At 42.5% G+C, this 15,102-nt stretch overlaps 1 protein-coding gene across 5 annotated transcripts in view; it reads left to right on the forward strand.

Annotated features, from left to right (window-relative positions):
- Positions 1–14,029: 14,029 nt before the first annotated feature.
- USP47 (ubiquitin specific peptidase 47) overlaps positions 14,030–15,102 on the forward strand; it is a 61,105-nt gene continuing 60,032 nt past the window's right edge. For 3 of the 5 annotated variants that reach the window (XM_082318554.1, XM_082318553.1, XM_082318555.1), the window contains exon 1: positions 14,071–14,251. In XM_082318554.1, the coding sequence (XP_082174680.1) occupies positions 14,213–14,251 (39 nt within the window). In that variant the 5' untranslated portion in view covers positions 14,071–14,212. Of the gene's footprint in view, positions 14,252–15,102 lie in introns of all 5 variants that reach the window. The other 2 variants (XM_082318556.1, XM_082318557.1) reach the window with 2 other exon arrangements.

Genomic DNA, 15,102 nt, shown 5'->3' on the forward strand with positions numbered 1-15,102 from the left:
TTAAATAAAAGGCTTATCATGTACCTGTTCAGACAAAAAAAAAAATCTAGTTTACTGGAGGTAGTAAGTTTGTAATAAGAGATTGTTACAGAAGCTTGTGTTTTGGCCATGGTGACTATGCTATCCCAGGTATTCCATATTCCGTCTACATACAAACATTGCACACAGATCAGTGATAGCTTAGGGAACGGGTTACTTGCCCCAATACTACAAATGGCATAGGCACACAAAACCTGATTGAGATCACAAAACCAGAGCTATGAAACTGCACTCCCCAATTGCTCCTCTTTCGGGATCCCTATGTTGCCTTCCCATCTATTCTTAACATCCGAGAAAGCACGTGATTTCCCTTTCGTCAGCAACATTGAATCTGACAGATCTATATAAATAGGAATCTGAAGTTACTCTATTTTACAAATTGAACAAAGTGCATTTAATACCTTATCCTTTCTTGAATATTTATTTGCGCTTTCAAAACCAGTAGTAAGTCAGGCTAGAAAACACAAGTGCCTTATCTGAATAACGAGGTCTTCAGACTATGAAAAGTAAAGCACCTTGAGTATTTCATTAAGACCTAGAAAAGAAAGAGTGCAAAATTAACAGAAGAACAGCTTATCACTGTTCTGTTGGAGCTATGCCTTAGGTATTTAAGAAGGTTATATCTGAAGATTAAAAAAATATATATATACATGGGCAGTACGGATTGCTAGATGAAGATTGTGTTTCCTGCATATAAATGAAATACTGAATTTCAAATGAATATAGAGCTCTGTAGAAAACATACAAGTAGCAGTAAATAAGAGCTTTATTTAAATAGCTGCAATGTTTAAATCAAAAGCTAGTATGAATTCTTTTAATGAAAAAGAAACTAATTGGCCAAAAAAAATAAAAGATTAACAAGACAAGTAAAAGGCTTTCATAATACCTTTGTTATTTTTGGACTAGTGTTACATTATTTTTTAAAATAGCAAGAACATACAGCATTTCTCTCTCATACTTTAAACACCTTTAAATTTGCTAGACCTAAATCCAACAAAGTTTCATTGAGTTCAGCTTTCTGCCTCTCTTATTCTCCTTTCCCAAAAACAAAGTCAAAACACTACTAACTACACAGAACTGCAGACTTCCCAGGTGTTCCTTGAAAATAAAAAAAAAGGTCTAAAAATAACCTACAGTAAGTGATTCTAGGACTTCAAAGATACCCTAGGTGCATACATGACATGGTAGCAAGGACAACTCCTGCAGTATCCTGGAAGAACAGCATGAAGGTTTTTCTATAGTGCTGACAAAATCCTTCCCCCTATTTAGTTGACCTTTCTTTCCAATTACAGAACTTAACATTAACATTGAAACATGGTCACTGAACTTCAGTTAAGAACTAAAAACCTAATTGAACTATTCCCATTTCAGAAATTACGAAAAGGTATATTCTTATAACACATCTTCACTGGCTGATGATGTAGAATGGAGCACAGAGGTCTCTGGATATTATTGTGCAGAAGGCTTGGGGAGAATACAGACCTCAGTAAGGTAAATCAAGCGTTCTTTATCTTTGCTAGAGGTGTAATAACTTCAATATTAGAGTATATTTCTTTCCAACCCACTCACTACATTCTACTATACTGAAATAAGTCAGCCTTAACAACCTCCAGTGAATCCATGGACATACATTCCTTTTAGTTTGCTCAGCATTGGAACAACAAGGTGTTTTAGTCTTATTAAATTCCTGGTGGGTTTTGTTGGTTTTCTTCCCCCGCCCCCCCCCCCCCCGTTTTCTGGCAATGGAGTCATGCGCCATGTTCTACAAAACTCAGCATCTGAATCATCTTTCACTGTAAAGAAACAAGATGAATTAAGCGGTATCTGAACATAGTTTACCTCATAAATACCTGTGACTTGGTGAAACCGTAATTTTCCCTTTCCTGGGAAAACACTACACCTGCAGGAGCATGTTTAGTGGATCCAAATGTTTACATATTCTTAGAAATAATGTGAAACCATCACCAGTAGCTTCTACTGACGAAAGCACTCCTGTGTTATCATTGTTTGTTCTAATTCTGCAAGGCAAACTGAGGTCTAGTCACTGTTTGAGTCAGTCTGCAGATCTTTCCCTCCTTAATAAAGAGGTGGCTAAGGCTGGAGAACAGAGAAAGGTCTCTGCATTGCACACACTCTTGTTGAGGAATTTCTCTTCCCCATCTTGACTGCATCTTCTCATACTGCAATGAGAAACCTGACTCTCTTCATCACAGGTTTCTCTGTCCAAAGACCCCTGAGAAAACTGTAAAATACCTTTACAGCATAGGGGAAGAAAGGAGGGAGGTGGTTTTTTTTGGGGAGGTAGGGTGAGGCAAGGGTTTCAACTTCTATGTTTGTCTATTAAAGTTTTGTTTACAGAGCAATACTGGCAAAAACACCTCCCGGATTTAAAAAGCTCTTGTCTATGATCAAAACTACTGCATATTGCTTCAGTTTTGAAAGTCATACGACAAGCTTCATTATCCCTTAGGCTTCCTTCGCTGAATTCAAGGCCTGAGCTCCAAGTTTTCATCTCCAGTGCTGCTAGACTGGCTGACAAAAGAGACACTGTACTGCCCATACAGCTGTTTATTCCAGTGGCATTGGCGCCTAGCAAACAAGCAACAGAGAGGTCCTTATGCAACTTCCCGTTCTCCTCAAACCTCGCTCTGATTCCGCCACCAAAACAGCTCACAGCAGAACCACAGGCCTCCTGTTTGCAAGGTGTCTGACACCTAGAGCTGCCTCTGCGATTCAGTACATTAGGTTCAGTTTTCTCAGCAACAAAAGACTGTTGTGATAAAGAAAGGAGGCAGAGACGGGTTTTGCTCAATTTAATGTTCTAGCATTTTTATTATATAGTAGATTTTCTTATCAAAAGCTTTCTTAATTATCACTATCTACTACAGTACCAGGAAGTAACTTTGTTGCTTTTGCCTTCTTTCCTATAAAGGCCCAGGGAGAAGTGTTTTGGTTCTTCCCAGAATTTCTTTGGATACAGAAACAAACAAACAAAAAAGGCAGCTGGACTGTGTCATGCTTGTTCTTTTAAAGATGTTTAATCCTTTTATGATCAGTGTCACAGCTACCCATGCATTCAGGTTCTCTTATTTTAGAGATTAAGTTTTCTTTTCTCCTCCCTTTGTCTCCCATTATTTTCCAAACTTTTTGGATTTGCCTTTCACTTTCCACATCCTTTTCTGGAGGGCCCTCTATCATCAAGCTAAGCTTCAAATTTACACAAAATAAGCAAGTTTAATTCCTTCTTACAGGTATAACAGAGAGCTTAGGAAAAGAGAAAAGTCTTGAAATTAATGTGAAAAAAACCTAGGATACACAGTAACTTGCAAAATTAAGTGTCATGAATTACATCAGGCATAGTGAAGTCTAATGTTCACATGCAGCTATGTCATGCTGTTCCCATACCTGAAATTTCCATATTGTTTTCACATGCTTTCTGATGATATAATGTACACTAAGCACAACGAAACACTGTTAATATGATGTTAAAGCATACTATTACAATAAAAATAGTCTCTCTGCATACCCAGAGAGATGTTAATTGACTCACATTGAGCCTCTTAGGATAGTGACAGAGGAAGGTCTGATTGTGCTTTCAAGAAAATCTTAAGTTGTTTGGGTTTATTTTGTTTTGTTTTAAAATGAGATTAAGACATGTTCTAAATTCAAAGAAACAAAAGGACATTGTGCTGCAGTTAACATTTCACAACAGGATTCTAACATCTAGCTTCTTTTAATGCTTAGATACATCTAGTTTACAGTAGAAGAGATAGCCCGAGTTACTCTCAGTTTTAAAAACCAAAGATTTCCTTCTCTGGGTTCAAAATAGCAGCCCTCAACCATACTTTAATTATCTCAGGATTGGCGTACTTGATACAAACCTCTAAATTTAGATATTTCAGCTCTGACAGAATATGTTTGCTAACTAGTACTAGGGAACATTAATAAATAAAAAGTAGCATATAGTAAGTAAAAGCACTCCCCCCTTAAAAATGTAAGAAAATGCAAAATAGCTAATGAAATATAAGTGGATAGTTCAAAACCATAAATCTCAGCTATTTCCAAGATTTAAGGCTGCAGCAACCCTCAGATACATTAGACATCTTATGTATTTAACAGTAACAGTCACAGGCTCCCGAAACATACATAAGCAAATAGTCATGGGAACAACGTGACTAAACCATGTATTCGAAATCATACTTCTCACATCTCAAGACCTTGTACAGATGAAGTGAGTACTGCATAAGAAATACTGGCTTGTTTTTTACTTCATATCTAGCTCTTTAGTTCTGCCTGTGAATGTCCCACAAGTATTAGGGTTTTAACAAGATTTCTTCATACTACATATTAGTACCAAACTAATTCTGTGGTTGAAACATCTTACCTAAATATGTTTTACAACATAACATTGCCTAGAAAAAAGTAATTAAGCAATCCAAGTGCATTGAGTGGCATCATTCTCAGTCACATGATGGATTTGAAATAGCGAGCGCAGCACAAGTAACTAGTAATTACTCTGAAATTTCCCAAAATATTCACTTCCACTGGAGATTAAAAAAAATAGCCTGTCCACTTTAATTCTTACTGCTTTCACTTTTTCCCTTTCCTCAAATAAAAAAGACATTTAGCTAGTTACTTCATCCTGAGGTAAAGCTATGGTTTAGGCAGACAAAGGACCAGAATTCAACTAGCAGTGAGGCTTTGAGAATTGTTTATTATGCCATGAATTTCTCATTTCCAAAAATTACATCACAAAAACATCTTCAAAACACCTTTTCATGAACATTATTTTACTCATTCTAACATAGGAATTCTTGGTGTGATTAACTGCTTACTAAAAGTTGTCCTTTCAATTTTTAAAAGAGGCACCGTAAAATTGCTATTACTGCTGAGGAACATACAAAAGTACCCTAAAGATTCTGTTAAATCTAGTTTGGCTGTATAGAAATGTGGCAATCAAAAAGGATAATAGTCCTTGTATGTGACTGCAGGCAATAACTATCATCCTAAGGCTGCCAAGAACATAATGTTTTTATGAGGTAGTTAAAGCTTCATTAACCTCTTCGTGTCTGAAATGTGTATAGTACATTAGTGCCATCCTGAATAAATTCAAAGACATGAAAATAAATAACATGGGAATACAAAGAGCAGATTAACAAAAGGCCACCATAGTTTCAGCCCGTCTTTGAAAAAATCTGGGACCAGCAAGAACAGAAAGAGGCTGAAGGAATAGCAATAAAATAGCAAAGACGAGACTGAAGGATGGTCAGGGTATTAGCAAATATTTTGCAGTTAGAAAAGTATGTTATAGTCAGGCTTTTGTTTTTCCTGGAATTCAGTGGTCAGAACAGACAAAAAACCTAAAGACAAATATGACAGACTATCTTTGTTTATAACTTCCTGGGCAGTTTTGATGATAACCCTCTGATGATCTGAGGCTTGCACTTTCCCCATTTCAGAAACCCTCCTAAGACTTACAAAAAATCTGCAATACAACCCAGATCTTGGATGCAGAAATGGATGGGGGCTTTATTGTGTATGCAAGTTTTGCTGTACATAGAAGTAAACCTAGAACATCAAAAAGTTCATGGATGCTTTTGGCTCACTCTTATCCTGGTAGATAGCATTCCCATCAGTGAGTCTGGAATTTAGTTTCCAGTATTTCCATTACTGGTGGTACCAAAAGCAGTTTTATATGCCTGTTAGTATTTAAAATTGGTTTGGCCTGCTTGATGTAAATCTTTTGTTACCATAAGGAACACAAAACCAGCATATATGCAAAGGCATAGGGCATGAAAGGCACACATTTCCTGCGCAAGGAAGGGCATATGTTACTTCCATATGTAAAACACTGTGGTAAATACTACAGTACCCAGCCTATTATTATATCTATGAGCCTGGCATTTGGACCCTTCTAATTCATGCACCCCTGCATTCCATGGATGCACCCTACATCACTAACCAGCCAAACAAAAAACCCTCATGAGCCCTCTTCCTTTAACATCACCACGTAAAAGAACCCTCTCCTGAAGAGCTAGATCTCATGAATGGATTTGAATCCAATCCAAACGATCTGGAATTTGTCTCTACCTCTCTGGGCATCTCTGCTAGACATGCTTACATTAACAGGCCCAATTAACAAGCCTGGTTTAAATCACAGGTGATAGGCAAACGGGTATGCATCTAACTTATAACAGCTGGCACAATTCATTGCAAAGAAGTAACAGTATGAAAAGAAATTTACTTCCCCACACTAACAGCAAATAGGAGATTCAAATTAGCATAAAGGTGCACACATTTCAAAGTTCTGCAGCTAAGCCTTCTAAACAAAATGTTGAGGAAACACACTTGCTCTCCAAAGGCATCTTCTCACAAAGGCAATGATGACAAACAAGGACAGTAGTTATGATTTTTTTTAATTATTTTTCCCATGTTAATTCAGACCAACCAACAGATGTATTCCAAACATTTAAAAGAAAAAGTTAATTTAAAAAACATTAAAATTGACATACACATGAACAAAATGAGATTGTTTCTAGAAACTACATTCTTTCTTAAGACTCTTGCTAAGTAGCACTTTGCCTTAATCCATCACCCAAAACAGAGACTACCAGTTCCGCAGGATTACTTTATCAGTGTAGACCCCACACTCTGACAGGCTACTTACAGTCAGGTCTGAATACAAAACAACAGTCAAGAGCCAGCAGCATTTCCTTATGTATCACCCAAGCAACACAGGAGACAACTTGCTGGGAGATTTCAAAGGGCATTTTACCAACGTCAGGATACTCTGTACACAAGTCCCTGCCCAGCCTGACTCATGCTGTGTCCACACTGACATTCCCCGCATTTGCCCTGTGACAGCATTCCCCCTGCCAGCGCTCCAGTGCTGGCAGCTGCTCTAGACTGGCAGCTGACATTTTAAATGCTATGTAAGACCTCTGGCAGCTCCCTTTGCTGCTGCCAAAGGTAAAGCTACATTAATTCATGCAAGAAAGAGCTTAGTAACCCCCACAGTAGGCTAGCCCTTAAAGCCCAAGAGAGCTGCAGATGTTCAGGGGACAGTCTATTGCAAAATGAGGACAAGGTTGAGCTTGGAGAACCACAAAGCCAGCAGCAGGTATTAGACCAAGCCTCCCAATTGCTATGCACATACTACCTAAAAGCTACTTTAGAGAGATCTCACTGCAGGACACTCTGAGCCCCTAGCATTGTGGGGACACAGTGTTTGCTATGCAGACTGCATAAGCATGAAGCTACTGGGCTGCAGACACACGGCCCTCCTGTGATTGACAGGAGGGAGTCCTGGCACAAGGAATGACCACAGATGAAGAACAACTCCCCTCCCCCTAGAGATCCTAAAACAGTTATAAAATAACCCAGCCCACCCCAATACTCCTCAAAATACAAAATTCCTCCCATCACCAGTGGAAGAAAGTTATTAGCAGGGCACAGAGCAAAGCAGAAAGAGTGGTGTCGAGCACTGTCAGTAAGCAGCATTCATGGAGAAATGGGAAGAGAGGTGACAGCCCCCTCCTGATTTCTGCCCCCGCCCCAGTAGAGAAGGCTGGCAGGTCTCTATTCCTGTGCAGTACGGAGAGGTCAAAGGCAAACCACACCACAAGGCAGCCCAGGGCACAGATCCTCCTGCAGGTACTGCCCTTGCACTCAAAGCCATGAGACAGCACATTTAAAAGATGCCAAGTGCTGCACTTCCTTCCCTCCCCTCAGTGAGGGGATGGGGCAAGACCCAGGCAGCTGCGAGCTACTGCTTTACACTGATAATCATGACACCTTACAAAGAAAATGTGAAGAAAACATGTTTCATCCAGGGGAAGGCCACCTAGGATCTTACATCTAGGATGAAGGAACATTCCCTATGTGCTAGGGCTTGCTGAGGATGGGAAACCACTTCCTGCTTGCCCAAAGAGCTGTAAGCAGTATAATTAGCACTTGCTCATAATATTAAACATCACCAGATTTAATCTGAAGGGTCACTGGTAACCCCTAATGCAAACCTAAACTAACTCCCTTGGACCCAAGGGCAGCTATGAATACTTTGAGTGTCCATACTGAGAGCAGTCCCATGTGAAGCTAAGCTGCTCTGTTATTTTTGCACATTACATAGTCTTATTTAGTGCTGCCTTTTCACTCTGACGATGACTCTCCAAGAGCAATCCTCGTGTGATAAGTGTTAATTCAATGTTTTTAAATATACTGGCTATGTCACTGTGAGCTTTTTTTGAACCTCTGAAATAACTGAACCACTTTGGTGACTGACATTACCATCACGGTATGCATTCAAGGCAACTCTCCTTTCTTCTCGCTTTCCCACACATAAGCCTTTGCTACTTTGCTGTGCATAGAGATGCCTTCCCCCCTGCCACCCCCCAGCCTTAGAGGAGGTGGTTAGGTAACATGCTAGCCCATATTCCAGAAAGAATGTATGCAGTACACTCTACATTTAAAAAAACCCAGCAGATTTCCAAGCTACTGCACACATTTTAGATAGAAGAGTTACAGTCTGGCCATGAGCCTAAGCCAGTAAACTCTGTGTGAGATTTGCCTGTATCTCACAAACTCTACATGATACCAGCCCACATCTGTTTCCAAACTCTCACCACACAAAGTGGAAGTTGGCCTGCTAGTGCATGCATTTTGCTCCCAATGTCACCAGGAAGGTTTTGACAAGTGCACAAAGAGCTCAAACGCCCCAGAACTGTGTTTTGTTTAGACTACTAACACTGGAAACTGCTCTGTAATTTTAAGTGCACAACATTGAAAATCTTAAGTCAAGCTGACACAAGAATTCAGTGTTAATAAAGGAATCCATCATCCTGCAAAATTCTCTGCAGGGTTTCTATTTCTCTTTACAACTGTAATTTCAGCTTCAAACCCATTTGGGAATTTATACATAAGATTAATGCTATCATGGAAAAGAAAACTAACTTCTTAAGCTAATATCTGAACACTCAGTGTCTTGAAACCAGAGTAAGAAGATAATCTTTAACAAAAATGCCAATGAATCTTGGCTGCTGATTAGAACTAATTAAAATAATCTCCTACTGGTTTTGATTAAAAAGGTCTTGGCATGAATTGCAGTGTCAGAGGACAGAAAAGCACTTGCATGCTCATAAAATGATTATAGCAGAAAACACTATTTAAGAACAGCAGAACACAGCGTTTAGCACTGAACTTAAAACTGAGGGGTTTTTTCTTAATCTTATGAAGTTTAACTTCAGAGGGCTGCTTACCTACCTACTAGACCTACAAAACTATTTACTACAACGGTCTTTCTAAAGAGGAAGAATACTTCTTCCATAGTAAATCTTCCATTTAAAGCTTTAATTTCCCACAGCATTTTCAACTCTTAGAAACTGATTTTTTTATTTCCTGAAATTCTGCATACAATTCTTTAGACATGGAAGACTAATCTCTTTTTTTTTTTAAAGATACAGATCATAGAAAATTATTTAATGATTCCTTATCTTTAATACTTTGATTCCAGCACTTAACACATTCAAGAAACAGTCCAAAATGCTAACATATAAAAGCCCCTTTCTAATAACAGTTACAGAAGAATTAAAAATAATCAGTGTTTCCTTTTTAAAGATCTTAATTTGCTCTTTAGCCTTTTATTGGCATGCTTCACATTTAGAGAGCTAAGATCAAAGAAATGGAAGTCCAGCAAAAAGCACCTTTAAAAATGCAGAATTCTATAACCGTCCCTTCTTTACCTTGCACTAATTCTACTTGTTCTCCCTAATAATTCTCCCCTGTTCTCTCCTCACCGTACCTTCACTCCACCCATATAAGGGCCAATTTTACTGGCATTTTTTTACCCCCTATTGCAAGGACTGGATGGTGCAGTCAGGCTGCAGATTTTCAGAGAAATGCTTCAAAACTTCCTGTGCAATTCTGGAAAAGTTACTTGAGGCTCAAACAGCAAAGCAACCTGCTGTGCAACAAACTGCTGGATTGCGATATCCTGAACTTTCACACATCTCCTCCTATCAGTAGACATGGACTTGCCAAAGACTGAAAAGGGGAGAGGCCTCCAGCTGGTTTTCCTTAAAGTGCTGACAATGCAGAAGAGCTCTAAAAACACTGCATCAGCATTGGCTACATTTCTACTGCTGGCAAATATGGAATGGCTGTGTCATTTTGATATTCATTAGCAACTTGCCAAGGGTTGCAAACTTCAGGTTTGGAGGGGTTTTTTGGGTTTTGTTTTTGGTTGTGGTTTTGGGTTTTTTGTTCGTTTTGGGTTTTTTAACAGAACAATACAGAAGAAAACAAGCACTGCAATGCTGGCTCTACAAATAAGACCACCAACCACTGAAACAGGAAATGGATCTCCCACCAACAGCCTAACTGAAAAATCAAAACTGAAGTGTTTCAGAGAAGACATCCCAAATCAATGGTATTAGTTTACACAATCCTTTTTACATAGGCTTTCTATTTCAAACAGGTAGGATAATATTACTTTAGGGAAGACAACATCAGTTTGTATTCTGACATTTACCTGTTTTTCTAAAGATTTTACACTCCTAGAGTTCTTAGCATACAACTCTGCATACGAAAGAGCTACATGGCAGCCCTCCCTCCATTTAGTTTTTAAACTTCTTTCATTATTCATCAAATCTTGGATACGGCTGTTGGGACAGGAGTGGGTGAATTCTTACAGAGAAAGAGAAGTGATTAAAGCATAAACTTTAAACAGGCTGTGGAGGGGAGGAGGTATCCCATTCCCACAGACTAATTTAAAAGCTCATCATCTCTTTAATGAAGGCCTGCTATTTACTCTAGCATACCAATGTTGCACAACTACATTTCCATTAATATGATGCATACATTAGTGTGATACTGTATTGACTAAAACTAGCCAAGTGTCATTGACTGACTGACACACTTCAACATTTTTGACACTCATTAATGCATCTCTGAACAATAGTTTGATAATCAACAGCCTAAGAAATTTACCTGTAACTGCAAATCCAGCATAATTTTTAGTCTGAGATAGCAATTTTTCTTCTTCACACTAATAGCAAGTTAAACCTGTGGTATGTTAAATTAGTCTTTACATAAGGCTAGGATTCCCTTAATGAAACTTGAAATCTGAATATTCCTCTTTAAGAAGTCTCACATAAAGAGATTAAATACTGTAGCATCCACAAGTTAGCTCCCGGAGATTTAATTATTAACTAGAGATTACTACCCCATTAAAGATGTTTCACGCACACATGCGACACTAGATGTTTGCACAGTTTTAAAGGTTGGCAGGAGGATCTAACAGAGTATTTCTTTAAAAAATAAACTCCTGATTCTTATCTAGTAGGCACATATTTGTGGTAGCTAGCTCTTTATCCCAATAGAACAATATATTTTAATTAAAGTCAGAGTCCCATAGCTTTGCCCCTTGTTAAGCACAAATGCAAAAAAAAAAACCAAACAACTTAAGAACATAACACTTTACAAAGTCAAAAGAACTTTCAAAAGTAACATCTCTGAAAGCTTCTTGTTCCCGAATTCTGGATTCCTTATGAAACAGAGGAAGCATCCCCCAAGTTCCAGAGATTCCAGTTTGTATGTCCCCAGAAAACGGCGGGGGCGAAAACCCAAAAAAGTAACACCAGGCCCATCAGTCACCTACCACTGTTGGAGGCTCCCAGCCAGTGCTTTGATGATTGTATGGCCTTCTATTGCAAGCTTATGTCTCTGTTCTGGCTCTTCAGCTCAAGTACTTGCTCTCTGATCTCATAGATCATTGGACACCACTGGACAACAGAAGATCACCGGGCAGCTGTGCTTCTTCAAATATCTACAAATGTTAATACCATTTTTTATTTCTGCAATTATACCTTTTTTCACACCAAGATGTTTACAAAAGTCCCCCTCAAAAAACCCTCAACTAAATCTCAAACCTTTTAATCAACAACACAGCTGATGAGCATTAATAAAAAAACTCTTTTCTAAAAGACATGAGTTCATCAATTCCATACTGTCCTTCTATTAAAAAAACCCAACTATTCTATGTACTTTTCCCTGTTGTAGAGGGGTAGCTCTACACAACCCTGTGCTTAACATAAAGTATCATTAAAAGCAAGGGACTCTCAGGTTCCTGCCTTGATGCTTGATTTCATCATATTAGAGCTCAAACATCTAAGGTGAGCGGCTTTCAGGTGCAACATATTTTACAACTAGAGGGCAAGAGCTCCTGTCTCAAAGATCCTCCTGACCTTTACTATATAAAGAACTTGATTTCAAAGTTATGTAATGAAAAACAGGTCAGAAATATATTTAAAAACTGCTTTGAATAAGTTTTCAACAAGGCAATTTCTGTGCTTAGTTCAAGGGGCAGAACTAGAAAAAAAAAAACAAACAAAAAAACCCCAAAAAACCTTAGCACCCACCATAGCACACTTGAAAGATGAAAATAAAACTACTGATGTTGTTATTCACAGAAATGACCGCTTTAAAGCCTTTTTTAAAGTGTTAAAATACTATACTAATATAAATAATAATAACATAACCTGACTGCAAAACATGATACTTATCTCACTTTTGAAAAAGCAGGGTGAGGAACCTGAAAAGTTACATACTTTAAACATGAAAAGAGACCATTTAATTTTACTAAATTTTCACAATAGATTTCCAATCAACTTCAGTACAATGGGTTTAAAAAACTATCCTAAAACACAAAGTTTCTTGGACACAAAACCACAAAGTATCCTTAATTCTGCATTTTTCCACAAGAGGACACTAAAATAATGAGAGAAACAGTTGTACAAAAATGTACAACTAATATGTATCATTCTTCTTCATTAGTTAAGAATGTTTTTCACTTAAAAACTATTTTGCAGTCAAGTAGACATTAATGTGTAATTACTTTTCTTCTAATGTGCATTTTAGTCATTGTAGTGATTAGTATTTGGCTTTTAGTGTGCCTCAGGCAACATGAAAAACAGATATATTTAAGCTTGTTGGAGACAAAAATCAACAATTAAGCAATGCCACAATCTTGTATTCCATTTGAAAATGCACTATTAACCCTAAATTTACAGGGAAGCAAGCACATGCGTAACTTCCCAGCATGAATTCAAAGAACAATTCCTGGGCACCAAGAAGAGCACCTGTGTGTTAGAGGGATCAGGCCACGCTTACTCTTCCACTGGTCTCCTAACCCCACTGCCAAGCATCAGCAAGTTACATCCAGACATGAGGGGAAAAAAAAAAGCAAGAAAACCAAACCAAAATTGCAGCCCACATCCCCCGCGGCCCTTGGCTCTGGCAAGGGCCCCTCATAGGCAGCAAAGCAGACCTCTGTGGCGTGGGAGGCTGGCTGGCTCCTATACCTTCCATCACCTCAGGATAGAGGCCCAGCACCCGAGCACACTAACGGCCCAGCTGGCGAGCCCTGCTCTTATGAGCGGGGGAAGGCCTCCACGCCCACGGGAGGCCCTTATAAGCTCTCTCCCGCACCTGCAGGCTACGATCTCTGGACACGCTACCTCCTCACTTACATAGCGCAACTCAATTTTAACTACTTGCTACTCCCTCCCGCGCCCGCTGTAAGCCTGGGCACCCCGCACCGCCGCGGACGGGGGAGGACACAAAGGGCGGCAGCGGGGGCCTCCCCCGCGCCCAGCCCGCCCTGAGGCCCGACCCGGCCTCCCCGCGGACGGCGTTTCCCGCCGCTGCTCTCAGGAGCAGGGTAACGTGAGGAGGGCGGGTAGCGACAGCCAAGCGCCATTTACGGCTGCCGAGCGCCTGTCGGGAGGACGGGGCGCGCGGCTCTGCCCCGGCCGCCTGCGGGGCTTATGCGCCGCGTCTCCCACACCGCTCCTCGTACTTAGTCGACAACCGCACGCCTCAGGCGCGGCCGCGGCGCGCCGCCGGCAGCACAGCCCGCAGCCCTGCCGGGGCGAAGGCGAGCGCGGCGGCAGGCCCGCCCGGGCAGGCGCGGCTCTCGCGAGAGCGGCGCCGGCGGCCATTTTCCCCATTGAGCGGCGGCGGCGGAGGGGCGGGGGCTGTGGCGCTGGCGCTGGCCTCGCCGGCTGGGGCGGCGGCGGCGGCGGAGGAGGAGGATGAGCCGCTGGCGTCCCCCCGCCTCCCGCTGCTGACGACGACGCTCAGCTCAGCCTGCTGCGGGCCCAGCGCCGCGCCACCGGCCATGGTGCCCAGCGAGGAGAACCAGCTCGTCCCCAAAGAGGTGAGGCGGAGCGGGGTCGCGGCGGGAGAGCCTCGGGCCGGGCGCCGCAGGGGGAGGCGGCGGTGGTCCCTGCGGCGTGCGGGAGGCCCGGGGTGCCGGGGCCGGCCGACCGACCGAGGAGGGGGGCGGAGGAGGCCCGGCCTGGCTCGGCTGCGGTGTCTCGGTGCGAGGCCTGGTGGGAGGGAGGGCCCGTCTTTGTGAGGGGGCCGGGCAGCCCTTGGCCCGTGGGGGGCCGGGCCGGGGGATTCATGGTGCCGCGCGGGGGAAGGGGAGGCTTTTCCGTGTGGGCTGGTGTGGGGAGGAGGAGGAGGCTGGGGCCGAGCCTGGGCTGCGCAAGGCCCCGGCGGCGGCCGGAGAGCTGCACCTGTCTGTGTCGCGGCATGCGGGGAGGCCGGCCTGCGTGGCGGCCGGGCCGGCGGCGCCTGCGCTCGGCAGCGGCTCGGGCCGCTGCCCGTGTCAGAGGTCTGGTGCGGAGCCCTCCGGGAGGGCAGCCCGCCGCCGGGCGGGGGGGGCAGCGGAGGCTCCGGGCGAGGGCCCTGAGCTGAGGGGGCAGAGGAGAGAGCAGGCCCCGGCGGCGAGGCGGGTCTCTGGGTGCCCGAGGGCGGCGTCGGTTGGGGGAAAGGGGCCGACGGGTGAAGCGGCAGCCGGCGGGGCCACTGCCGGGTTTGTGGGGCGGCTCCGTGCCTCCCCGGCGCCGGTACGAAGCGCTGCAGAAAACGGGCGGTAGTGCCTGCGGTGGGTGCCGGAGAAAACGTGGCCCGGCTCAGCAGTGGATTGAGTTTCCTTTATTGTGGGCCCCTCATCTCCTCTCTGCTGCAGGAGGAAGGGAGAAGGCTTGTTTTTGGCCAAAG

Source organism: Platalea leucorodia (genome assembly GCF_965183815.1).
Source record: "Platalea leucorodia genome assembly, chromosome: 7".
Lineage (NCBI taxonomy): Eukaryota > Metazoa > Chordata > Aves > Pelecaniformes > Threskiornithidae > Platalea > Platalea leucorodia.